General features: G+C 42.3%; 1 protein-coding gene across 1 annotated transcript in view; it reads left to right on the forward strand.

Moving 5' to 3' along the window:
• The window catches only part of CABIN1 (calcineurin binding protein 1), a gene marked incomplete at its 5' end in the record, with an annotated part of 455,669 nt that overhangs the window by 164,493 nt on the left and 265,340 nt on the right, over positions 1-25,836 (forward strand). Inside the window, 3 exons of the mRNA XM_082243930.1 lie at positions 974-1,125; positions 1,918-2,096; positions 17,366-17,542. Of these exons, the coding sequence (XP_082100056.1) occupies positions 974-1,125; positions 1,918-2,096; positions 17,366-17,542 (508 nt within the window). The remainder of the gene's footprint in view (positions 1-973; positions 1,126-1,917; positions 2,097-17,365; positions 17,543-25,836) is intronic.

The following is a 25,836-nucleotide window of genomic DNA, read 5'->3' on the forward strand; positions in this document are numbered from 1 at the left end:
TGCCCCCTCCTATCCCTGCAGTGCTGCCACCTTCCCTTTTCGTCTTGTTGCCGGCAGCTGCAAGAGCACAATAGGATCCTTCAGGAGTGACAGTGAGAGAAGGGTACAGTAAATGTCATAATTACCAGCTTCTTCCTTTCCTGAATGAACACAATGAGTGATCGGTATTGATCACTTACTGTGTTCATTTCATTCATTATTGAAGCATTGTAAACTGTGTTTATTTGGGGGGGGGGGGGCTGTCAGGTTAGCTGTATAGGGCCCATGGCTTCTAACAGTAGCCCTGAGTACAGTGCATGCACCTCTAGAATTCTTTGTTCTACTTGTGTGCTCTGAGGATGCTACATCATTAAAGTGCAGGGAAAGGAAAAGGTAAGAATTTTGTTGGAGCCAGTGGGTGGGGTCATCTGGTAAATCAGATACTCTGATCTGGGAGCTGTCTTCATTTTAAGTTTTACAACAGATGCACCACCTGCCAAAAAGAGGTTGTTGAGCCTTGTTATGGGGCAATACAACATACAAGATAATAATTCAGTTTACAGAGATGGCTTAAAGACCCTGCTGCTATCCTAAGGAAACCCAATAAGTGACGCTTTGTAAAAGAATGTGCTGAATGCCTACCTGTTTGGTGTGAATGAAGGAAATCTTTGGTCGCTTCAGGAGCTACAAGGTAGCTTTCCTCCCTCTTAAAGCACACATCACAACAGGACAGTAGTCAGTAGGAGCCATTGCCTTCAACAGAGGACATGCTTTTCGGAAATGTCAGTTATCATTGCTGCCTGTAGCTCTTGAAGCAACCAGAGTGACACTCATTTAATTTCTTTAGAAGAGCAACAGGGTCCCTTTAAAACCAGGCCTTCGTTTATGTATAAAGTTATGGTATGGTGGGCCATTTTCATTTTGGTGCCAGATATCCCCTGATATAGCTGTAGGTGCACAAAGATTTATACAGATTTATACTATTTTTTAATAGGTGTACTTCCGTCTTCATGCCTCTGTCTTGAAACTACTGGAGAAACCTGTCCATGAGCTGGATCATAAAATGTTATTCGCTGTCATGAAAGAAGCTTCGGAGGGGCCATTTGCAAAGGGAGAGGAGAAAAATACACCCAAATCCAATGAGAAGTATGTAGTTACCCAGATACGTATGCATGTAACCAGAGATGTAACTAAGTAGAACTACTTCACTACTGTACTTAAGTACCGAAAGGCGGTATCTGTACTTTCCTGGAGTATAATTTTTTTCTCCTACTTCCACTTTTACTTCACTACATTTTTTCGATGATTTCAATACTTCTACTCCGATATTTTTTTTTTGTGCTGCATAGTTACTCGTTACAATTATAAAAATTACCACTGCCAGAACGGTAGATGGCAGGTTTCATGAAGCTCAAAAAAATGTGTATTATGTCATGTGTACTTTTGACTTCTTTCTTTAATAACTTTAACTTTAATAAACTTTTGATTTCTTTCTTTAATAACCACATAACAAAGTACTTGTACTTTTACTTTCAGTACTTGAGTAGCATATTTTTTTTTTTAAAACTACTGGTACTTTTACTTTCGGTACTTGAGTAGCAAAATTTTTAAAAAAACGACTTGCAATACTTAAGTACAAAAAATGTTGAATACTTTAGTCCTTCTACTCAAGTCACTTTTTGATCAAGCACTTCCACTTCTACTCAAGTCACTTTTTGATCGAGCACTTGTACTTTTACTCAAGTATGGGTTTCGAGTACTTTATACAACTCTGCATGTAACAGCATTTCACAGTTACTGGTTAAAGCTTTAGTCTTTGTTTGAGTATGTTATTGTCTGTGTGGTTATGAGTTTATTTTGATTAGGTTATTGTTATAATGTCTCGTGTGCTGTACATCAAGTGGTGCTTACGCAGTTTAATTTATTCCTGTAAAACAGGGAGAAGCATAGTACGTTGGATGAGGACTCCCACTCTTCGGCTGGGACGATGCCGGGTCCTGGAAATTCCATGCCCTCATCCTCCGGAGCAGGTCTGACATCTCCACCTTACACAGCCACTCCGACTGACCACGATTACATCAAATGTAAACCCCCCCGTCATCAGGCCACTCCGGACGGTACAGTCCCCCTTCTCAATACCACCAGCGCCGGGCAAAGCTCTGAATGCTGGGGAGGTGTGCTCAGGGGAACATCTTCTGGCCATCACCCACAGCTCTGGCTGGCACACTGGGTGACAGGGATTTCTTGCTGTTCACTAACCTGCTTCTCTTTCCCCTCTGCTGAAAGCATTTCTTATGCCATGCTCATAGTCTGTCGTAAAGGCTTCTGCTGTTGCAAATGCCAAACTCAAACGGGATTAATAGAATTTCACCTGGCTGACACAAATGCTAAAATTCTATATCTAAAATTTGCATTTGTGATTAACTAAAAAGATCACACATATCTTATTTACTATGTCACGTATACGCGTAGATTAGAGTAAGGTAGGTGCGGTAAATTATATGGCAGATAGTCCATAAGGAAGAATGTCTGTTCCATAAGGGATATTTCAAAAGCAAATTGAAAGGTTGTTTATTATTAGTTTAGCCATATACATAGAGCTGTTTCCAATAGAGTTTCATACATTTTATATTCTGTGTCTTCTAAGGTCGACTCTGTCCCGTTTGGAGGAGGCACCTACATTCCTGAACCCCCCTTTTTCTTTCTCGCTGGTGGGGGGAGATGCATGCTGATGGATTGGATTGTCCTCTTGCTTGGCCCAGTACATTCAGTGCTCTTCAATTGAACAATATTAACATTCTTATGTCATACCCTTGTCTGTGAAATTTCACTCATCCATCCATTCATTCATTTATGTGACCATAATATAAAGTGTTCTTAATAACTGATACAAATTCCAAATACCCAAAACTTCTAGTGATTTTTTTTTTTTACAAAATCAATATAATGGATTTGAGTTTTATTTTTTCCTGTCCACTGGACACCCAAATGACGTTGCTGAAGTGCAGGAAAGCACGATTTGAAATGTCACTGAGCTGGGCAATACAATTCTGTATCTGTGGATTCCATGCACCTGCAGATGTGTTCCGTGTTCTTTGACGCTGCCTGAGTGTATTGCAATGTGTCTGTTACCCAGGGATCCACTGTTGCTTCTCACCTGTCGTTCCTTGCCTCCCTGCTTCACCTACGGCTAAGCTTTGCCTCGCTATTTTGTGTGACTAAAAACATAGTTAACAGTAATTCCTTGAGATTGTGAATGAATTTTTTATGTATACTGGTAGCCTTTGGCATGTTTGCTTATCAAATGATTTACAAGTATGTGTTTTTCTGTCTGAATACATAGACTTATTATAGGGAACTTCTTTTGCAAACTGTGTACTTAGTGGATTGCCTTCTCTGTTGGTTGCAGATCATTCTTTATACTTTTCTCATCGCTGAATCTTGTTAACATAAGCAGATTAACGTGATTTAATATAATGAGGTTGATTTAATAAAACTGGAGAGTGCAAAATCCAGTGCAGCTGTCATAGGCGTGCCTAACAGGGAGTGCTGGGTGTACCTGGGCAAACTCTAATCACCCTGTGCAGTGCTGATCCCCCCTGCTTTCTTGTGTCCCCTGTCTCTCCCCTGCAATGATTCCAGCTTCCCTCCTCTCCTCCCCCCATGGCTGCTGCAGGGGATTTTTCAGGATGGATGAATAAATGAACACAGTGAGTGATCTGTAACGATCCCACCTGTGTTCATTCTTAACCACTTAAGCCCCGGAGGATTTGGCTGCTCAAAGACCAGGGCCTATTTTGCGATTCGGCACTGCGTGACTTTAACAGACAATTGCGCGGTCGTGCGACGCTGTACCCAAATGAAATTGACGTACCTTTTTTCCCACAAACAGAGCTTTCTTTTGGTGGTATTTGATCACCTGTGCGATTTTTACTTTTTGCGCTATAAACAAAAAAAACAATTTTGAAAGAATAACAATATTTTTCACATTTTTTTATATGAAATTCCCCCCCCAAAAAAAAATAAAAATCTAATTTTTGAACATTTTAGGCAAATTTTGTTTTCTGCTACATATGTTTGGTAAAAAAAATAGCAATAAGCGTATTTTGATTGGTTTTCGCAAAAGTTATTGCGTTTACTAACTAAGGGAAAGATTTTTGTCATTTTTTTTTTTTTAACGAGTAATGGCGGCGATCTGCGATTTTTTTTTGCGGGACTGCGACATTGCGGCGGACAGATCGGACCCTTGACTGACATTTTTGACACTTTTGGGGGGTACCAGTGACATTACTACAGTAATCAGTGCTATACATATGCACTGTTACTGTAAAAATGACACTGGCAGGGAAGGGGTTAACTTTATTAGAGAGCAATGAGTTGTGTGTCCCTAGGGGCGTGCTTCTAACTGTAAAGGGTCGTGGCTTTTGATGTAACCACAGAGCCATACGATCCTACATAGCAGGATCGTATGATCTCTGCTGTTACATCAGGGAGAATGACAGGCGGCTTTGTTTACATTAGCCGCCTGCCTTTCTCCCTCTCTAGCGGGAGATCGCGAGTGGCCGGCGGACATTGGACCCGCCGGTCACTCGCGTGGGGATGCCCGTGAACTAGTGGGGGTGGGAGCGCGCTTCCGGCGGCGCGCTCGCCCCCCTATTGCCTCGCAGGCGAGTGACGTACCTGTACGTCACTTTGCCTGCACGGGGCTGACCGCCGCAGTATATGTACTTGCGGCGGTCGGCAAGTGGTTAACTGAAGCATAGTAAACTGTGTTTACTATAATTCAGTTTGTGAATGAACAGGAAGCTGCTCAGCAAAGAGCACTTCCCATTCATTCACTGTCCAGTGCAGCTGAGGCTGCAAAGAAAGGGACTAGGGAAGCTCTGTCCTCAGTCCCTTTCTCTCTGTTTAGACCCTTGATATTTCACCAAAGTCCCCCCCCCAATGGGGCTCCTAAAAAAATTAATTTTAAACTAAATAATAATAATAATGTAAAAAATATATAAAAAAACAATAAAAACTACTGATACCATCCACTGCCCTACTGACCCCAATCTCTGCTCTGCTTACACCACCCACTGCTCTGCTGACATACACACATGTGTGTTTGTGCTCTGGGTTGCACACCCTAATGCAGTAGGCTTCGAACTTCAGCTTGTTCAGTTAAGCTCTGACAAAAAAAAAAAAAAAACTGGAAGCTGATTGGTTTCTATGCAGGGTGCACCGGATTTTGCACGCTCCAGTTTTAGTAAATCAACCTCAACTGTATATAGCCCATATTTCATTATTGATCAAAAGACCAGCCAGGTTAGTTGATTGGTGGGTTTAGAGTAAAGTTAAGCAAAAGTTTGCCATGACTGCATTCTGCAAATGAAAGAAAATTTTGAATGTAACATATTTAAAATAATGTTTAACATTTAAAGTAATAGAAATAGCTACAATTGGGTTTTGCATGTGCAATTGTGATCCTACTTTACACTCTGTAGAAATGAATGAAAGTATCTTCCATACACTGATTTATCTTTCAGTGCAGGTGAATGCAATGCAGCGAAAACACCTAGTTTGCCTGCCAGCACACCTCGTAGGGAATCTTAGAGAGAATCTGTCACTTTGTCCATTTATAGCAAAATGATAGGTTCTCTTGAAAGTACAGTACATGTATTGTAGTTTCATTTAAATGAATAGTAAACATTTTCTAAATATGAAATACATACACTCTTGAAAGATACTTCCTAGTTTACTAGATTGCATTCATTGTATACTACAGTATCAGTTGTAATGTTATATGTAAACTTACTCATAACCTGAATACAGTGCACTGTTATGGGCTGATATCTATTCTTTTATTGGTTACATACATGGTAATCCTGATTGTTACAATAGCATTAAACCCAAAAGTAAACATTTATTGTATTGCAGCTAACTAATTCCTAAATGTGGTGGCATTAGTTTTCTTTTTTTAGGTTTTCCTTCTATATTCATCTGGTAATCTGGCTAGAAAGTCTATTGTTTTTCAAAGAACAAGCTCTCTTGCAGTTGAAGGGTTGAGACAAATCATTTACTACTGACAAGGGTGCTTACAATGATCAGCTTTTATTTTTTTATGTAAAACCTTTAACCCAAAAGTGAAAAAAAAATGTTGCTGTAACTGCTTATAAAATATTAGCTGGAGTTTGGTTTTATTAAGGTATTTAAATCTGCTAGTCCATCTAAAACACCAGTCCCCTGAGACTGACATTGCTGCTGTGCTCATTCATCCAGAGTGGGGGCACTCTAATACAGGGGGTGTGTTACTGGCCAGATCACCAGGTGAAAACAAAGGCAGCCACCATAGCTAATGATTGGTAAGCTGCAATATTACATTTTTTGTTTTATACTGCGCAGTTCCAGGCACTTAGTCACGTAGATGACAAGAATTTAGATAATTTGACATAACATACATTCAAAGCCGGCAAGCTTATTTAAGCCGGCTATACACAGTGTGAAAGAAAATAGTTTGATTCCCTGTGCTTATGGGGGAATCACCCCGGGAGGTGGGAGGACTAGTAGTTTTACACAACATTGATACCTGTCTTTTATTATCAGTTGCCATGTTATAGTCTAGTACCTGCATTGATACAGTATCTCACAAAAGTGAGTACACCCCCTCTCATTTTTGTAAATATTTTATTAAATCTTTTCATGTGACAACACTGAAGAAATTACACTTTGCTACAATGTAAAGTAGTGAGTGTACAGCTTGTATAACAGTGTACATTTGGTGTCCCCTCAAAATAACTCAACACACAGCCTAAATGTCTAAACCGCTGGCAATAAAAGTTAGTATACCCCTAAGTGAAAATGTCCAAATCAGCCTTTTTCCCTCCCCGATGTCATGTGACCCATTAGTGTTACAAGGTCTCAGGTGTGAATGGGGAGCAGGTGTGCTAAATTTGGTGTTAGCGCTCTCACTCTCTTACTGGTCACTGGAAGTTCAACATGGCACCCCATGGCAAAGAACTCTCTGAGGATCTGAGCATTGTTGCTCTACTTAAAGATATCCTAAGCTATAATAAGTTTGCCAAGACAGTGAAACTGAGCTGCAGCATGGTTGCCAAGACCATACAGCGGTTCACAGGACAGGCTCCACTCAGGACAGGCCTCGCCATGGTCGACCAAAGAAGTTGAGTGCACGTGCTCAGCGTCATATCCAGAGGCTGTCTTTGGGAAATAGATGTATGAGTGCTGCCAGCATTGCTGCAGAGGTTGAAGGGGTGGGGGGTCAGCCTGCCAGTGCTCAGACCATACACCGCACACTGCATCAAATTGGTCTGCATGGATGTCGCCCCAGAAGGAAGCCTCTTCTAAAGATGTTGCACAAGAAAGCCCACAAACAGTTTGCTGAAGACAAGCAGACTAAGGAGGTGGATTACTGGAACCATGTCTTGTGGTCTGATGAGACCAAGATAAACTTATTTGGTTCAGATGGTGTCAAGCGTGTGTGTTGGCAACCAGGTGAGGAGTACAAAGACAAGTGTGTCTTGCCTACAGTCAAGCATGGTGGTGGGAGTGTCATGGTCTGGGGCTGCATAACTACTTCTGGCACTGGGGAGATACAGTTCATTGAGGGAACTATGAGTGCCAACATGTACTGTGACATACTGAAGCAGAGCATGATTCCCTCCGTCTGGAGACTGGGCCGCAGGGCAGTATTCCAACATAACGACCCCAAACACACCTCCAAGATAACCACTGCCTTGCTAAAGAAGCTGAGTGTAAAGGTGAGGAACTGGCCAAGCATGTCTCCAGACCTAAACCCTATTGAGAATCTGTGGGGCATCCTCAAATGGAAGGTGGAGGAGCGCAAGGTCTCTAATACCCACCAGCTCCATGATGTCGTCATGGAGGAGTGGAAGAGGACTCCAGTGGCAACCTGTGAAGCTCTGGTGAACTCCATGTCCAAGAGGGTTAAGGCAGTGCTGGAAAATAATGGTGGCCACACAAATATTGACACTTTGGGACCAATTTGGACTTTTTCACTTAGGGGTGTACTCACTTTTGTTGCCAGCAGTTTAGACATTAATGGCTGTGTGTTGAGTTATTTTGAGGGGACGGCAAATATACACTGTTATACAAGCTGTACACTCACTACTTTACATTGTAGCAATGTGTCATTTCTTCAGTGTTGTCACATGAAAAGATAAAATTAAATATTTACAATAATATGAGGGGTGTACTCACTTTTGTGAAATACTGTATGTAATATACCAGATAATAAATAATGGATAACTAACCCCTGTCAGTTTTTTTACTTCTTGTTTTTACAGTGCATCCGGAAAGTATTCACAGTGCTTTAATTTTTCCACATTTTGTTATGTTACAACCTTATTCCAAAATTGAATAAATTAATTTTTTGCCTCAAAATTCTACAAACCATAATGACAATGTGAAAGAAGATTGTTTTAAACCTTTGCAAGTTTATCAAAAATAAAAAGGAAAACATTGCACGTACTTAATTATTCACAGCCATATTCACAGCCATTCATAGCCATATTCACAGTCATATTAAAATATGACACTCAAAATTTAGCTCAGGTGCATCCTGTTTCCACAGATCATCCCTGAGATGTTTCTACAACTTGATTGGAGTCCACCTGTGGTAAATACAGTTGATTCGACATGATTTGGAAAGGCACACACCTGTCTATATAAAGGTCCCACAGTTAACCGTGCATGTCAGAACACAAACCAAGCCATAAAGTCCAAGGAATTGTCTGACCTCCCAGACAGGATTGTATCAAGGCACAGATCTGGGGAAGGGTACCGAAAAATGTCTGCGGCATTGAAGGTCCCAATGAGCACAGTGGCCTCCATCATCCGTAAATGGAAGAAGTTTGGAACCATCGTGGCTCTTCCTAGAGCAGGCCGCCTGGCCAAACTGAGCGATCGAGGGAGGGTTTTCAGTGGGAGAAACTGGGAGACTAGTCTAGAAACATAGAATGTGTCGGCAGATAAGAACCATTTGGCCCATCTAGTCTGCCCAATATATCTGAATCCTATGAATAGTCCCTGGCCCTATCTTATATGAAGGATAGCCTTATGCCTATCCCATGCATGCTTAAACTCCTTCACTGTATTTGCAGCTACCACTTCTGCAGGAAGGTTATTCCATGCATCCACTACTCTCTCAGTAAAGTAATACTTCCTCATATTACTTTTAAACCTTTGCCCCTCTAATTTAAAACTGTGTCCTCTTGTGGTAGTTTTTCTCTTTTAAATATGCTCTCCTCCTTTACCGAGTTGATTCCCTTTATGTATTTAAAAGTTTCTATCATATCCCCTCTGTCTCTTCTTTCTTCCAAACTATACATGTTAAGGTCCTTTAACCTTTCCTGGTAAGTTTTTTCCTGCAATCCATGGACTAGTTTAGTAGCTCTTCTCTGAACTCTCTCTAGAGTATCTATATCCTTCTGGAGATATGGCCTCCAGTACTGCGCACAATACTCCAAGTGAGGTCTCACCAGTGTTCTGTACAGCGGCATAAGCACTTCTCTCTTTCTACTGCTTATACCTCTCCCTATACATCCAAGCATTCTGCTGGCATTTCGTGCTGCTCTATTACATTGTCTTCCCACCTTTTAAGTCTTCTGAAATAATTACTCCTAAATCCCTTTCCTCAGATACTGAGGTCAGGACTGTTTCAAATATTCTATATTCTGCCCTTGGGTTTTTACGCCCCAGGTGCATTATCTTGCACTTATCCACATTAAATTTCAGTTGCCAGAGTTCTGACCATTCTTCTAGTTTTCCTAAATCCTTTTCCATTTGGCGTTTCCCTCCAGGAACATCAACCCTGTTACATATCTTTGTGTCATCAGCAAAAAGACAAACCTTACCATCGAGGCCTTTTGCAATATCACTTATGAAGATATTAAACAAAATTGGTCCCAGTACAGATCCCTGAGGTACCCCACTGGTAACATGACCTTGTTCTGAATGTTCTCCATTGACTACAACCCTCTGTTGTCTGTCACTCAGCCACTGCCTAATCCACTCAACAATATGGGAGTCCATGCTCAATGACTGCAGTTTATTGATAAGTCTTCTATGTGGGACAGTGTCAAAAGCCTTACTAAAATCTAGATATGCAATGTCTACTGCACCTCCACCGTCTAATATTTTAGTCACCCAGTCAAAAAAATCTATAACATTTGTTTGACATGATCTCCCTGAAGTAAACCCATGTTGTTTTTCATCTTGCAATCCATGGGATTTAAGATGTTCCACAATCCTATCCTTTAATAGGGTTTCCATTAATTTGCCTACTATTGATGTCAGACTCACTGGTCTATAGTTGCTTGATTCCTCCCTACTACCTTTCTTGTGAATGGGCACGACATTTGCCAATTTCCAATCTTCCGGGACGACTCCTGTTACTAATGATTGGTTAAATAAATCTGTTAATGGTTTTGCCAGCTCACCACTAAGCTCTTATATTTTGGGTGTATCTCATCAGGACCCTGTGACTTATTTGTCTTCACTTTAGACAGCAATCTTAGAACGTCTTCCTCTGTAAAGACACATGCATCAAACGATTCATTAGTCATCCTTTCAAGTGGAGATCCTTCTCCTTCTTTTTCTTCTGTAAAAACTGAACAGAAGTATTCATTAAGGCAGTCGGCTAGCCCTTTATTCTCTTTTACATACCTTCCGTCCTTTGTTTTTAATTTAGTTATTCCTTGTTTTAATTTCCTTTTTTCATTTATATATCTGAAGAATGTCTTATCCCCCTTTTTCATAGACTGAGCTAGTTTTTCTTCTGCCTGCGCTTTAGAAGTTCTTATAACTTGCTTGGCCTCTTTCTGCCTAATCTTGTAGATTTCCTTATCTTCATTGCTCTGGGTTTTTTTATAATTACAAAATGCTAGCTTTTTATTTTTAATGATTTGGGCCACTTCTGCTGAGTACCACAGTGGTCTCTTCCTTTTTTTGCTTTTACTGACAAGTCTAATGCAATTTTCTGTTGCCTTCAATAATGCACCTTTTAAGTAGTCCCATTTCTCCTGGACTCCATGTAATCAGTTCCAGTCTGATAAGGACTCATTTATGACTAATTTCATTTTTGAAAAGTCTGTTTTTCTAAAATCTAAAACTTTTGTTTTTGTGTGGTGTGACTCTTTCACAGTTCTTATATTAAACCACACTGACTGGTGATCACTAGATCCCAAGGTTTCGCCTACAATGACATCATATACCGAATCCCCATTTGTGAATACCAAATCCAAAATGGCCTCCCTCCGGGTTGGCTCCTCAACCACTTGTTGCAGAGACAACCCCAGTAGGGAATTTAGAATATCTGTACTCCTGGTAGAACTTGCTATTTTGGTTTTCCAGTTTATATCTGGAAGATTGAAATCTCCCATAATGATAACTTCTCCTTTCATTGTCATTTTAGCTATTTCTTCAACTAGTAGATCATCTAGTTCTTTAACTTGACCAGGTGGTCTATATAGCACACCTACACGAGTTACTGCATGATTAGCAAACTGCAACGTAACCCAAACTGACTCTATGTTGGCCTCATCAACTTGTATTAGGTTAGATTTAATGCTATCTTTCACATACAGGGCCACTCCTCCTCCTTTCTTGCCTTCTCTGTCTCTTCTGTATAAAGAGTACCCTGGTATGGTTATGTCCCAGTCATTTGGCTCGGACAGTGAGGAGTGAGGGAAAGATAATTGCAGCAATATATGCAGCAATATACAGAGACATCCTTGATGAAAACCTGCTCCAGAGCACCATGGACCTCAGACTGGGGTGAAGGTTTATCTTCCAACAGGTATAACGACCCTAAGCACACAGCCAAGATAAAAAAGGAGTGGCTATGGGACAACTCTGTGAATGACCTTGAGTGACCCAGCCAGAGCCCTGACTTGAACCCGTTTGAACATCTCTAGAGAGATCTCAAAATGGCTGTGCACCGACGCTCCCCATCCAATCTGATGGAGCTTGAGAGGTTCTGTGAAGAAGAATGGGAGAAACTTCCCAAAAATAGGTGTGCCAAGTTTGTAGCATTATAATCAAAAAGACTTGAGGCTGTAATTGGTGTCAAAGGTGCTTCAACAAAGTATTGAGCAAAGGCAGTAAATACTTTTCTCTTACGTCCTCCGACAGTCGCCGCCTCCTCTAAGTCATCACTGTTGGGTATTGACTTTCCATCCGCAGGAGTAGCTAGGAATATAGACTTAGTCCAAAGACAAAGACATTAGCATATACACACCCATGGGGGCTGTCCCATCTGGTCAATACCCCCCCTGCATCACCACTCCCAACTCGGTTTTAATCTGCCTAGCGTCAGGAGTAGGCAGGCTTACCTTGTGCTGGGGCTTCAGTCTCAGCCTTCTTAACCTTTTATTTGATTTTCTTTGAAAATGTCAGTTTTTTTCTCTTACTTTACTAGCTGTTTATTTTGTCAGCTTCTAGTGTTAGTCTTCTCTTCGGATGAAGATGGATCATGCGGTGCTGGGATTCGGACTGACCGCCCTGGTTCTCCAGAGCAAGAGGGTCAGATGGACCCCCAGCCCGCCATCGAGCGTTCAGCTATGGCTCGCCCTGGCATTCCGAACGACCCATCCCTGTTCGCTGCAGGGATGCAGCCGTGAGGTGGCTACCTCACAGGACAAATCTGCGGTGCTGCAGTGTCATGTCCCTGGCTCACGGCACTCCCTGTCAGATGAGGACATCGGTTTTCCGTGCATATAGGCTTCCCACGCCATCTGGTACAGGTAAGTACTTCTGTGTGGGGCCTCTGTCTGGGGTGGCAGTCTGTGTTGCTGTGTGTCCCCCATGTCTGTGCCTGTGTGACTCCCTGATGCGGTCCCTGCGGGGATCGCTTGTGCAGTTTTCTGTGTGGGGGTCCCCTTCCCTGTGTCACTTCGGTGCATTGTTGGGGGTGCAGCAGACTTTATGTGGCGACCGCAGCGGAGTGAACTTGCGCGGTCCACCATCTTTGATTTGGACAGGCATGGTCAGCCTCTCTGTGGGCGATACTACATGCTGTTTTGGCGCCATCCGCCGCCATTTTGGTGGGTGTAGAACGATCAGTCCGACCGCATGTTCAGCGGCCATTTTCTTGAAGCCTCCAATGCAATCCTATGGGGCAGCCATTTTCCCTGTGACTGAAAGACTTTAAGTTCAGCCTACTTCAGCAGCACTTCCTTTCCATCAACAGCAGGACATCGGTAGCAAGGCTCTGCAGGTTATTGCTCTCAATATTCCTCTGTGTTATCGCTTCTGGCTCAGTTTCTCTTCTCCTTTTGGGGTCTTTTTGTCACTATAGCGGTAGCGGTGGGCTGCGCACACCGCAGCGTTTTTAAAGGACCAGTACATTTGTATTGCACTGTGGTTTTGTTTCTGATAACTTGGGCTATGGATTCTCAGGAAAGCAAGTTTCCTCCAGCTTTAGTGGGGGGCCCCAGTTCTCCTGTGGCCCCGCTGCGATCCGATTTGGCTGCTGTGGTGGAGACTTTGGTGGCTAATATGGAAACGCTGATGGCTGAACGTGCTGTGAAAAAGAAGCCCAGATTGTCTCTCTCTTCTGATTCAGATGGGGATATGGCTGCTGCTGCGAGCGTGCCCTTTTCAGGGTCCCGCTCATCCTTGGACCCCCCGGGGTCTGAGGGGGAGGCTGAGGTGGAGAGGGTTGATACCTCCTCCCCGGGGTCGCCTGAAGAACGGGCGACCATGGATGAGTTGATTATTTCTGTTAAGGATACCTTACATCTAGAGGATGAGCCCTGTCCTCCGGGCGTTGTGTCCTCATTTGGGACACACAGGACCCGCAAGTCTGCGCAGGTTTTCCCCTGCCCGGCTGAGTTTCATTACACTGTTAATGAGATGTGGCGCACGTTAAAACGTCCATTCCTGGTACCTAGTCGGTTCAAATTGCTTTATCATTTTGTGCCGGCTACGGAATCACGATGGTGTGTGCCTCCACAGGTAGATCACACTGTGGCCATGTTGAACAAGGCTATCTTGGTTTCTACTGAGGATACCCCGGTTTTCCGGGATCCCACGGACCGACGGTTGTAGTCTCTAGCCCGCCATTCCTATACGGTGGCGGGTTCGTTGCTCAAACCTGTTTTCGCGTCCGTTCTGGTGGATAAGGCGGTGGCTGATTGGACTAAGATGCTTAGGAGTCCTCCGACAGTCGCTGCCCCGCCCCTCTTTTGGGGTTCTTCTTACCTACTGCTATGCTACCAAACTGAGTTGGTAGTGGTGATGCAGGGGGGGTATTGACCAGATGGGACAGCCCCCATGGGTGTGTATATGCTAATGTCTTTGTCTTTGGACTAAGTCTATATGCCTAGCTACTCCTGCGGATGGGAAGTCAATACCCAACAGTGATGACTTAGAGGAGGCGGCGACTGTCGGAGGACTCAGAGAAAGGAATTTTACAGGTAAGATTTTACAAAAATTCCGTTATGTACATGCAATATTTTTCTTTTTAATAAATTTGCAAATATTTCAAACAAACTGCTTTCACATTGTCATTATAGGGTATTGTTTGTAGAATTGTATGAATACTTTCTAGATGCACTGTACTTCTTGCCAAATCAGGACGTGAGAGAAAATCCCTCCAAAATGAGGGAGCCCCTGGTTGTCACCAGAACTAGTGTCTCCATTTGAAGAATTCTCCCCTATACCTGTTCTGGAGACAACCCAAAAGGTGTGATTTTCTTTTGTTTATAATGGTAAACAGGACAAATAGAGTGAGCGAATCTCCGTAACAGGGACACAGCAATAAAAATATCTTTCCACCCTATCTAAAAACTAAAAAAAAGTTTCCATTTAATTATGTGTGTAGATAGAAAGTTTGATATAAAATATATGTATGTTTTACTTCAGATTATACCTTTTACATTCAGCTATACATTACCAAATATTCTTGCATTTCAGCATGAGTATTTTGATTTGTTTTCTATCAGTTAATATTTTAATAAGCCTTTCATTAGAATTTTAATCACAGAAAGAAAAGAAAACCTTTATATTGATACAGGTCTGCTGCATTAGAGTAGAACTATGGGCAAAACTATTTTTTGCATTTTGAATAGAATAAGGAGGGGGGGGGTTATAACCCCTGTCAGTTTTTCTTTTCACCATTTGTGTCCCATTGGGGAGATTTCCCTTCACTTCCTGTCCCATAGTCAAACAGGAAGTGATAAAAAAATCCCTGCAGATTTAGGGAATTCCTGTGGGGATCCCCCAGATCATCCAAACTACTGTCACCATTGGAAGATTTCCCCTCTATTACTTTTCTAGGGACAACCCAAAATTTGGGATTTTCTTTTACTTTCAATAAAAATGGTAAACAGGACAAATAGAGCGGGTGACTCCTCCTAACAGGCACAGAAAGCAATAAAAACTGACATTTGTTCTAATCCCTCTCCACTCCAAACTTAAAAAAAAGGTTTTGCCTTTAGTTATACTTTAATTACTAGACCAGTGCTTCTTCAAAATGGACCTTAAAGTGAATGAACACCCTAGCTTTGAACTTCCCGTATTTTCTCTCTTTTAACCCGGTAAATATGTAATTAAAAGTGTTTTATTGTACATGTTCAGTAAGTGCTAATTAATATTTGTTTATCCTGCCAGAAATTCAATGAGCTCATAAATTCCTATGCTGTTTGATGTTATTGGAAACCATGCTATCTCTGCGCAGCTCACTTATGTGAACTACAAAACACTTCCCCTCTATGGAGATAAGTAGAGGGATAAGTGCTCTGTAGTTCTAACACACATCCTGTCTAAGGCCCCTTTCACAAGGCTCCATTCCGTCAACAGAGCCCTTCTGCTCAGCGGGGGATTGATCCGCCGATCCCCGCTGAGCAGGCAGATGACAGCTCTGTCTCCGCTATGTGTGCGAAGACGGAGGTGTCAGATCCCCGCTGTCCCCTATGGGGAAATCGGATGAGAATGGACCGCCTGTCCGTTCTCATCCGATCCGCCAGACGGATGGAAAATAGGGTTTCCATCCGTCCGGATTTGACGGACAGGATCGGATTGGATGTCAGCAGACATGTCTCCGCTGACATCCGCTGCCCCATAGAGATGCATGGGGCATCCGTTCAGATCCGCCTGAAAAACTGACAGGCAGATCTGAACGGTCCGCATGTGTGAAAGGGACCTTAGAATGGTGGTACAGTGAGTAACCCTAGGACAGCAAGTGTGGTACAGAATCCCCAGGTGAAAATAAAGTTTACAAAACATGAATAAAAAAAAAGAAAACAAATGTAGCAACTACGTCTAACTACTGCAGCTGCAATGTATTATTTTTTTATTTAGTTGTTTTAGATACTTTAATTGTCACTGTTAATTCATGTGCATGCTAAGAAGGTATTAGCAGTGGTGCATCTCTATCACAAACTGCTGTTTCTATGCTGTATAAGAGGATCTGCAACAGGCAGGGGGTTCTGTTCTGTTCTAGATTTGTATTACGCAGTGTGTGGCCCAAAGGTGTAAAGAACAATGACAGTAATGTAGCAGTATTAGGCTCCATGTACACGGGACGTTGTTAAAAGTCCCTTTGAATGCTGGAATTTTTAGGACGTTTGAAACGTCCGTTCGGTCGCGTTTGTACCCGCGTTTAGCGGGCGTTTAGCAGCGTTTGCGGGCGTTTGCGTTTAGAAGCGTTCCTAGAGGTCAAAAAAATTATTCCCCTTTAAAATGGAAAAACGCAAACGCTAAACGCGGGTCATCGCGTTCAGACGCGTTCGGACGCGTTTGTGCGTTTGAAACGCTGGGAAACACACGTTCGAACGCAAATAATTGCGTTCTAAAAACAGTCCCTGAACGCAACTGCCTGCAAACGACTGTAAACGACCTGGTGTACATGGACAGATAAGATAAAATGTAGATGGGTTCAGGGGCTTCTAAAAAAAACGCCCAACTGCTCCTAAACGGCCATTTCCAGCGTCCCGTGTACATGGAGCCTTAGAAGTGTTTATTAGGTTTCCAGTTGTGCATGAAGTTTCTCTATTTAATGTGATGTTTTATAGCATGTGGTAGACATTAGGCAAAACAAGTAGAGACATAGAGATCTGTTGTGTTATGCTGTGTGTTGTAATGGGAGTAGAGTGCTATATAACTATCACTCTATTAATCTATCAATTTGTATCCCATGTCTATTCAGGTCTACTGTTTTTTTCTGGATCTAATAATTCTCTGTTCTACTGTAAGTCAAAGTGATTAATTGTTGTGCTGCTGGAGGATAGCAGGTGATGTTAAAGGCTGTTTCGTTGTTCTTTCCTGTCCTTTGCTCATGCAGCTCTGTGTTAAAAGTTTGCTGGTGGAGGGTATTTGGTAGCTGGAGATTTTTTTTACTCATCACTTCTTTCTCATTTTGTAGATCGCAGCCAGGACAGCATTGCAGTTGTGCTGTCGGACTCTAGCTCGACACAGGACACATTCACAGAACCAGCTAGCTCTCAGGACAGCACCAAGAAATTGTTCTTGGAGAAAAGATCCAACTACTCTCATTCTGCAATACATTATAAAGATGTCCAGACACATATAGATGAAAGAGGTAAGCTATCTCTTAAAAACAAAACTGTTCACGTCTGTAACTTCAGTCTTAACCATGGAAAAGGAGGGGTATAATAGACAAGCCAGTAGTTCTCTCCCTCCGCTCTGAGCAGTGAACTGTGACTGTCAGCAGCTTTCTGCTCTGCCCTTGAAGCGCTGGGCTGTGGAGGGGGCGGGAGGGGCTAGCTCAGGCTCTCGGTAGATCGCTGAAAGACTGAGCCAGGTGCTGGTTCAGGCTTCTGGGCAGATACCGACCATATGGTTGGGATTTTTTCAAAGTCTGGACCGGCTCTGTGACAAAAGCTGATAGTGGACTTTAGCCCGCTGTCGGCTGAAAACGGGTAACAGGAGTGCAGAACAAACTGCACTCCTGTGACCCATAGGAGAAGCACAGCCAAAATAGCTTTGGCTGTACTTCTCTTTTAAGGACAGCTTACTGATCGAAACGTTACCACTAGACTGGTGAAAAGCTAGCGTGGTACTGATATTCAAAAAAGGGCAGAGATAAATACCTGGTAACTACCACAGTCAGTCTAACATTAATAGTTTGTAAACTATTGAAGGGGATCATATGCAAGAATTTGCTGATGAAAATAGTATCAGTTAATTATTAGTATTAACCAGCATGAATTTATGAAAGCTCATTCCGGCCAGACAAACCTATTAACATTCTATGAGGAAGTCAGCTGTAATATAGTGGAAGCTATGTGGATGTAGTGTATCTAGATTTCGCCAAAGCGTTTGATACGGTACCCCATAATGCTTAATTTAAAAATTGAGGTTTCTTGGCATTGATGATAGTGTATGTACCAGGAAAGAAAACTGGTTACATGGGTGCATCCAAAGGGTGTTGATAAATGGCATATCTTCCAAATGATCTGGAGTTGTGAGTGGGGTGCCCCAGGGCTCTGTCCTGGAACCATATCTGTTTAACTTGTTCATAAACGATATAGAGGTTGGTATAAATAGTTCAATCCCTCTGTTTGCTGACAATACGAAGCTTAGCAGGGCAACAGCTTCACAACAGGACATTGTAACTGTCCAAGAAGACATTGATAAAGTAAAGAGGTGGGCAGACAAATGGCAAATGAGGTTTGATGTAGGAAAATGTAAGGTAATGCACTTGGGAGCTAAAAATATGAATGCAAGTTACATGCTAAGGGAAGAACCTCTGGGGGCATTGAGGATGGAAAGGATCTAGGGGTCCTTGTAAATGAAAGACTCAGCAATAGCATGCAATGCCAAGCTATAGCAAACAAGGCCAGCAGACTATTAGCATGCATTAAAAATGGTATTTATCCAAGAAATAAGTCAATAATCCTACCACTTTACAAAACTCTGGTTCAGCTACATCTTGAGTATGTCGATCAGTTCTGGTCACAAGTCCTCAGGAAGCGTGTGCTGGAGGGAGAGTCCAGAGAAGGGAAACAAAACTAATAGGTGGGGTAGAGAAGAGGCTACACTATTTTTTTTTTTTCCAGGACAAGAGACGCTTAGAAGGAGATATGATAGCAATATATAAATGTCTAAATGGTGATTTATGCATAGGGAGGAAATTGTTCAGTCTTGGGTCATTCAATGAAGTTGGAAAGTTGGATGAGAAGTGATTCAAACCTCAACCACTTGCCAACCTGCCACAGTACATGTACTGCGGCAGGACGGCACACGTAGGCACAATCCACCAGACACAGTACATGTACTGCGGCAGGACGGCACATGCAGGCACAATCCGCCAGACACAGTACATGTACTGCGGCAGGACGGCACATGCAGGCGCAATCTGCCAGACACAGTACATGTACTGCGGCCGGACGGCACACGCAGGCACAATCCGCCAGACACAGTACATGTACTGCGGCAGGACGGCACATGCAGGCACAATCCGTCAGACACAGTATATTTACTGTGGCAGGACGGCACATGCAGGCGCAATCCGCCAGACACAGTACATGTACTGCGGCAGGACGGCACATGCAGGCACAATCCGTCAGACACAGTACATGTACTGTGGCAGGACGGCACATGCAGGCGCAATCCGCCAGACACAGTACATGTACTGCGGCAGGACGGCACATGCAGGCGCAATCCGCCAGACACAGTACATGTACTGCGGCAGGACGGCACATGCAGGCACAATCTGCCAGACACAGTACATGTACTGTGGCAGGACGGCAGATGCAGGCACAATCCGCCCGACACAGCACATGTACTGTGGCAGGACGGCACATGCAGGCACAATCCGCCAGACACAGCGGATTTTGCGGCCCGGTACTCATGTAATCACTGTGCGATCATATGATCACAATTTCAACAAAGCTGTTATAAATCTTCTAGATTGTAAGCTCTAACGAGCAGGGCCCTCTAATTCCTCCTGTATTTAATTGTACTGTAACTGTATTGTCTTCCCTCACATTGTAAAGCACTGCGCAAACTGTTGGCGCTATATAAATCCTGTATAATAATATAAATTCATTCATAACAGCTGTGTTGCCTATGCTGTGTTTGGCCACACCTATCGCATGGTACCTGGGCCAATCGCAGCACCCTTTACCCATGTGATTAGCTGTAGCCAATGCCAGATTACTAATGATCACAGCTGTCATGAATGGTTAACACATTCATGACAGTTGAAAACTTTGCTGTTACAATGATCTTCATTGTAACATTAACCACTTAAGCCCCGGAGGATTTGGCTGCTAAAGGACCAGACCCCTTTTTTCAACTTGGCACTTCGTGACTTTAACTGATAATTGCGCGGTCATGCAATGCTGTACCTAAACGAAATTTACGTCCTTTTTTTCCCACAAGCAGAGCTTTCTTTTGGTGGCATTTGATCACCTCTGCGCTTTTTATTTTTTGCGATATTAATAAAAAAAGAGCGAAAATTTTGCAAAAAAATGACATTTTCAACTTTGTCTTTTAAAAAATATCCAATATACTCAATTTATGTCATTTTTTTTGGCCAAAATATATTTAGCTACATGTCTTTGACAAAAAAAAAATCAATGAGCGTATTTTTATTGGTTTGGGCAAAAGTTATAGCGTCTACAAACTATGGTGTAAATACTGAAATTTACGAAGCTTTAATTTCTGACTGCCTATCTCATTTCATGAAGTGCTAAAATGGCGGGGCAGTACAAAACCCCCCCAAACTACCACTTTTTGGAAAGTAGACATCCTAAGGAATGTTCTGAGAGGCATGTTGAGCTCATTGAATATTTTATTTTTTTGTCACAGGTGTTTGAAAAATGACTAAAAAAATGTTTGTTTTTTTTTTACACAAAGTTGTCATTGAAATGATATATTGCTCACACATGCCATGGGTATATGTGTAATTACACCCCAAAATATATTCTGCTGCTTCTCCTGAGTACAAGGATACCACATATGTGAGACTTTTTGGGAGCGTAGCTGTGTACGGGAGCCGGAAAACAAATCACCACCATCAGAATTTCAAAGGGCGTACATTTTTCATTGCATTTTCTCACTACCTATAACGGTTTAGGAGGCCCTGAAATGTCAAGATACCACAAAACCCCCCCAAATGACCCCATTTTGGAAAGTAGACATCCCAAGCTGTTTGCTGAGAGGCATGGTGAGTCCATGGAATATTTTATATTTTGCCACAAGTTTCGGGAAAATTAAAATTTTTTTTTTTAATTTTTTTTTTTTACACAACGTTGTCACTAAAAGATAAATTTCTCACACATGACATGGGTATATGTGGAATGACACCCCAAAATACATTTTGCCGCTTCTCCTGAGTATGGGGATGCCCCATGTGTGAGACTTTTTGGGAGCCTAGCTGTGTACAGGACCGCGAAAACCAATCAACACTCTCAGGTTTTCTAATGGCGTAAATTGTTCATGTCACCTCTGCACTACCTGTCGCAGTTTCGGAGGCCCTAAAATTCCAAGATAGCACAAAACCCCCCCAAATGACCCCATTTTGGAAATTAGACACCCCAAGCTATTTGCTGAGAGGCATGGTGAGTCCATGGAATATTTTATATTTTGCCACAAGTTCCGGGAATTATATATATATATATATATTTTTTTTTTTTTTTTTACACAAAGCTGTCAGTAAATGATATATTGCTCACACATGCCATGGGTATATGTGAAATGACACCCCAAAATACATTCTGCTGCTTCTCCTGAGTACAGGGATACCCCATGTGTGAGACTTTTTTGCAGTCTAGCCGAGTACAGGACCCCGAAAACCAACCTCCACTTTCAGGCTTTCCAAAGGCGTAAATTGTTGATTTCACTCCTGACTACCTATCACAGTTTCGGAGGCCCTAAAATTCCAAGATAGCACAAAACCCCCCCAAATGACCCCATTTTGGAAAGTAGACACCCCAAGCTGTTTGCTGAGAGGCATGGTGAGTCCATGGAATATTTTATATTTTGCCACAAGTTCCGGGAAATATATATATATATATATATTTTATTTTTTTTTACACAAAGCTGTCAGTAAATGATATATTGCTCACACATGCCATGGGTATATGTGAAATGACACCCCAAAATACATTCTGCTGCTTCTCCTGAGTACAGGGATACCCCATGTGTGAGACTTTTTTGCAGTCTAGCCGAGTACAGGACCCCGAAAACCAACCTCCACTTTCAGGCTTTCCAAGGGCGTAAATTGTTGATTTCACTCCTGACTACCTATCACAGTTTCGGAGGCCCTAAAATTCCAAGATAGCACAAAACCCCCCCAAATGACCCCATTTTGGAAAGTAGACACCCTGAGCTATTTGCAGAGAGGCATGTTGAGTGTTTTGCAGATCTCACTTTTTGTCACAAAGTTTTGGAAATTGAAAAAAGAGGAAAAAAAATGCATTTTCCTGTTTTTTCTTCATTTTCCAAAAAAAATTAGAGCTGCAAAATACTCACCATGCCTCTCAGCAAATAGATTGGAGTGTCTACTTTGCAAAATTGGGTCATTTGGGGGGGTTTTGTGCCATCTTGGCCTTTTATGGACTTCAAAAGTGTGATAGGTAGTAAGGAGTGAGATCAACAATTTACGCCCTTAGAAAGCCAGAAGGTGCAGATTGGTTTTCCGGGTCCTGTACGCGACTAGACTGGCAAAAAGTCTCACACATGGGGTATCCCTGTACTCAGGAGAAGCAGCAGAATGTATTTTGGGGTGTCATTTCACATATACCCATGGCATGCGTGAGCATTATATCATTTACTGACAACTTTGTGTTAAAAAAAAAAAAATTATTATTTTCCCGAGACTTGTGGCAAAATATAAACTATTCCATGGACTCACCATGCTTCTCAGCCAATAGCTTGGAGTGTCTACTTTGCAAAATGGGGTCATTTGGGGGGGTTTTGTGCTATCTTGAAATTTCAGGGCCTCTGAAACTGTGACGGGTAGTCAGGGGTAAAATCAGCAATTTACGCCATTAGAAAACCTGAAGATGTGGATTGGTTTTCGGGGGCGCGTACACAGCTAGGTTGCCAAAAAGTCTCACACATGGGGTATCCCTGTACTCAGGAGAAGCAGCAGAATGTATTTTGGGGTGTCATTTCACATATACACATGGCATGTGTGAGCAATATATCATTTAGTGACAACTTTCTGTAAAAAAACAACAAAAAAAAAAGAAATAATAATTTTCCCGACACTTGTAGCAAAATATAAAATATTCCATGGACTCACCATGCCTCTCAGCAAATAGCTTTGGGTGTCTACTTTTCAAAAAGGGGTCATTTGGGGGGTGTTTGAACTGTCCCGGCATTTTATGCTCAATCTTATCCACACATCACCCACTCTTCTAACCACTTGAAAACCAAGCCTTTTCTGTGCCTTTTTGTTTACATGAAAAAATATTTTTTTTTTTACTAGAAAATTACTTTGAACCCCCAAACATTATATATTTCTTTAAAGCAGAGGCCCTATAGAATAAAATGGTGGATGTTGCAAATTTTTTTGTCACACGGTATTTGCGCACAGATTTTCCAAACGCAATTTTTGCGAAAAAAATACATTTTTTTTAAATTTATTGCACAAATACACTATATAATTCCAATTTTTTTGGTAAAATTTAAAAGATGATTTTATGCCGAGTTCATAGACACCTGACATGACATGCTTTAAAAATTGCGCACGCCTGCGCAGCGGCAACAACGTACGTACATTTTTAAAAACTTTAAAAGTCTCTACAGGTTACCACTTTAGACTTACAGAGGAGGTCTACTGCAAAAATTACTGCACTCGATCTGGCGATCGCGGCGATACCTCACATGCATGCTGAAATTGCGGTTTACATATGACACTAGACCAACGCTTGCGTGTGCCATTGCGCACAAGCACGGGGGGAAAGGGGGGGGGCTCAATTTTTTTTTTTTTTTTTTTTGCTTTTTTATGTTATTTTGACACCTTTCCTTTAATTTTTTTTTTTTTAAATAATTTTTATTGTTATCACAGTGAATTTAGATATCCCCTATGATAGCAATCGGTAGTGACAGGTACTCTTTTTTAAAAAAATTGGGGTCTTTTATACTCTAGATCTCTCCTCTGACCTTAATGTATCTGACCACGCCAAAATTGGTGTGATAAAATACTTTCCCAATTTCCCAATGGCCCTGTTTATTTCTGGCGAAAAAGAAGTCATGAAATGCTCGTAGCCTCCGGCATCTTAGGCCATAGAGATGATTGGAGCCATTCTAATCTTCAATTAGCTCTATGGTTAGATAACTGAACCACCGGCTGCACTCTCGGGTTAACCGGTGGGACAGGAGAGCCCGAGAAAAACCACGGAAGGCTGCGGAAGGCGGCGGTGGGGGGGGGGGAGGCCCCTCCCACTGCATGTAAAAGCAGTCTAGCGGCCAATTACCTGCTAGGATTGCTTTTACATGTTAGCCGACCGCTGGCTGTAAAAAACGATACCAAGATGATGCCTAAATCTGCAGGCATCATCCTGGTACAACCACTCAAAGTCCAGCAACGTACCAGTACATTGCTGGTCCTTGTTTGGCATATAGGTTTTTTTTTTTTCATGCAGCCTGTGGGCTGAACGGAAAAAAAGAGAACCTATCAGAAATCAGCACAGGAATAATGCGTAGTATTACTCATCATTAACCGCCCAAACAACCACCCACTGAATTTAATGATGGGTATACTCGGCACTATCCACGTATACCAAAATAAGATTTTAACTGCAGTGCTGAAATCAGAAAATCACCACAGCTGCTATCAGCAAAGGTATCCATATATGCTGAGCGCAAACGCTGTTTGTGTCAGAATATATAAAATCAATGCGTGGTAGCCGACGAGTACCTGCAAGAGAAACAGGTCACAAAAGAATGAAAAAACAAACAAAGTACATTAAAAAAAAGTACATTAGGAAGAGTAGGACATATAAAATGACTGACACAACAAAAGTTTTTGGATTCTCATCATTAACCGCCCAAACAACCACCCACTGAATTTAATGATGGGTATACACGGCACTATCCACGTATACCAAAATAAGATTTTAACTGCAGTGCTGAAATCAGAAAATCACCACAGCTGCTATCAGCAAAGGTATCCATATATGCTGAGCGCAAACGCTGTTTGTGTCAGAATATATAAAATCAATGCGTGGTAGCCGACAATTACCTGCAAGAGAAACAGGTCACAAAAGAATGAAAAAACAAACAAAGGACATTAAAAAAAGTATAGTAGGAAGGAGTAGAAGGACATATAAAATTACTGACACCACAACAGTTTTTGGATCCTTTTATTTTTCTTTCTAACTGTTCCTTTATTTCTTGATTTGGGAGGGAGTGCGATCTTCTGCGATCTTCTCTTCCAGCTTGGGTCTCTCAAAATGTCGATGGACATCCAACATCCTTCGAGACCCTGTGTTTGTGTGCCCTACACTGTGTCGTGCTGTACCCTACACTAATACTCCACTAGTGTATGGTAGCGCTCAAAACATTCCCCGATGCAGAGACCAGGTTGGTCAGGACATTTGGGACAATAATAACGGGTGTCATGCCTAAATCCGCGCCTGCTACAGACACGACATCGTCTTTGGGGTCGTATTTGGGTAGGGGTACTCGGGAGGGCATAAGGAAAATGCCTCTCATGCAGCCGGCTCACTGCATCTGGAAGGGGAAGTTGGGCAGGCATGCCTCCTGGGTACAGGTAGGCAAGGATGACCGCTTCCTGGAATTCCCGGAAGGGTCCAGTTCGTCCTGACGCCCTGTATAGGACAAAGGCGTTCAGCATAGCCAATTGGAAAAGGTAAACAGACACTTTTTTGTACCAGCGTCTGGCTTTACGGGCAA

This window comes from Pelophylax lessonae (assembly GCF_965119305.1).
Source record: "Pelophylax lessonae genome assembly, chromosome: 1".
In the NCBI taxonomy this organism is placed as follows: domain Eukaryota; kingdom Metazoa; phylum Chordata; class Amphibia; order Anura; family Ranidae; genus Pelophylax; species Pelophylax lessonae.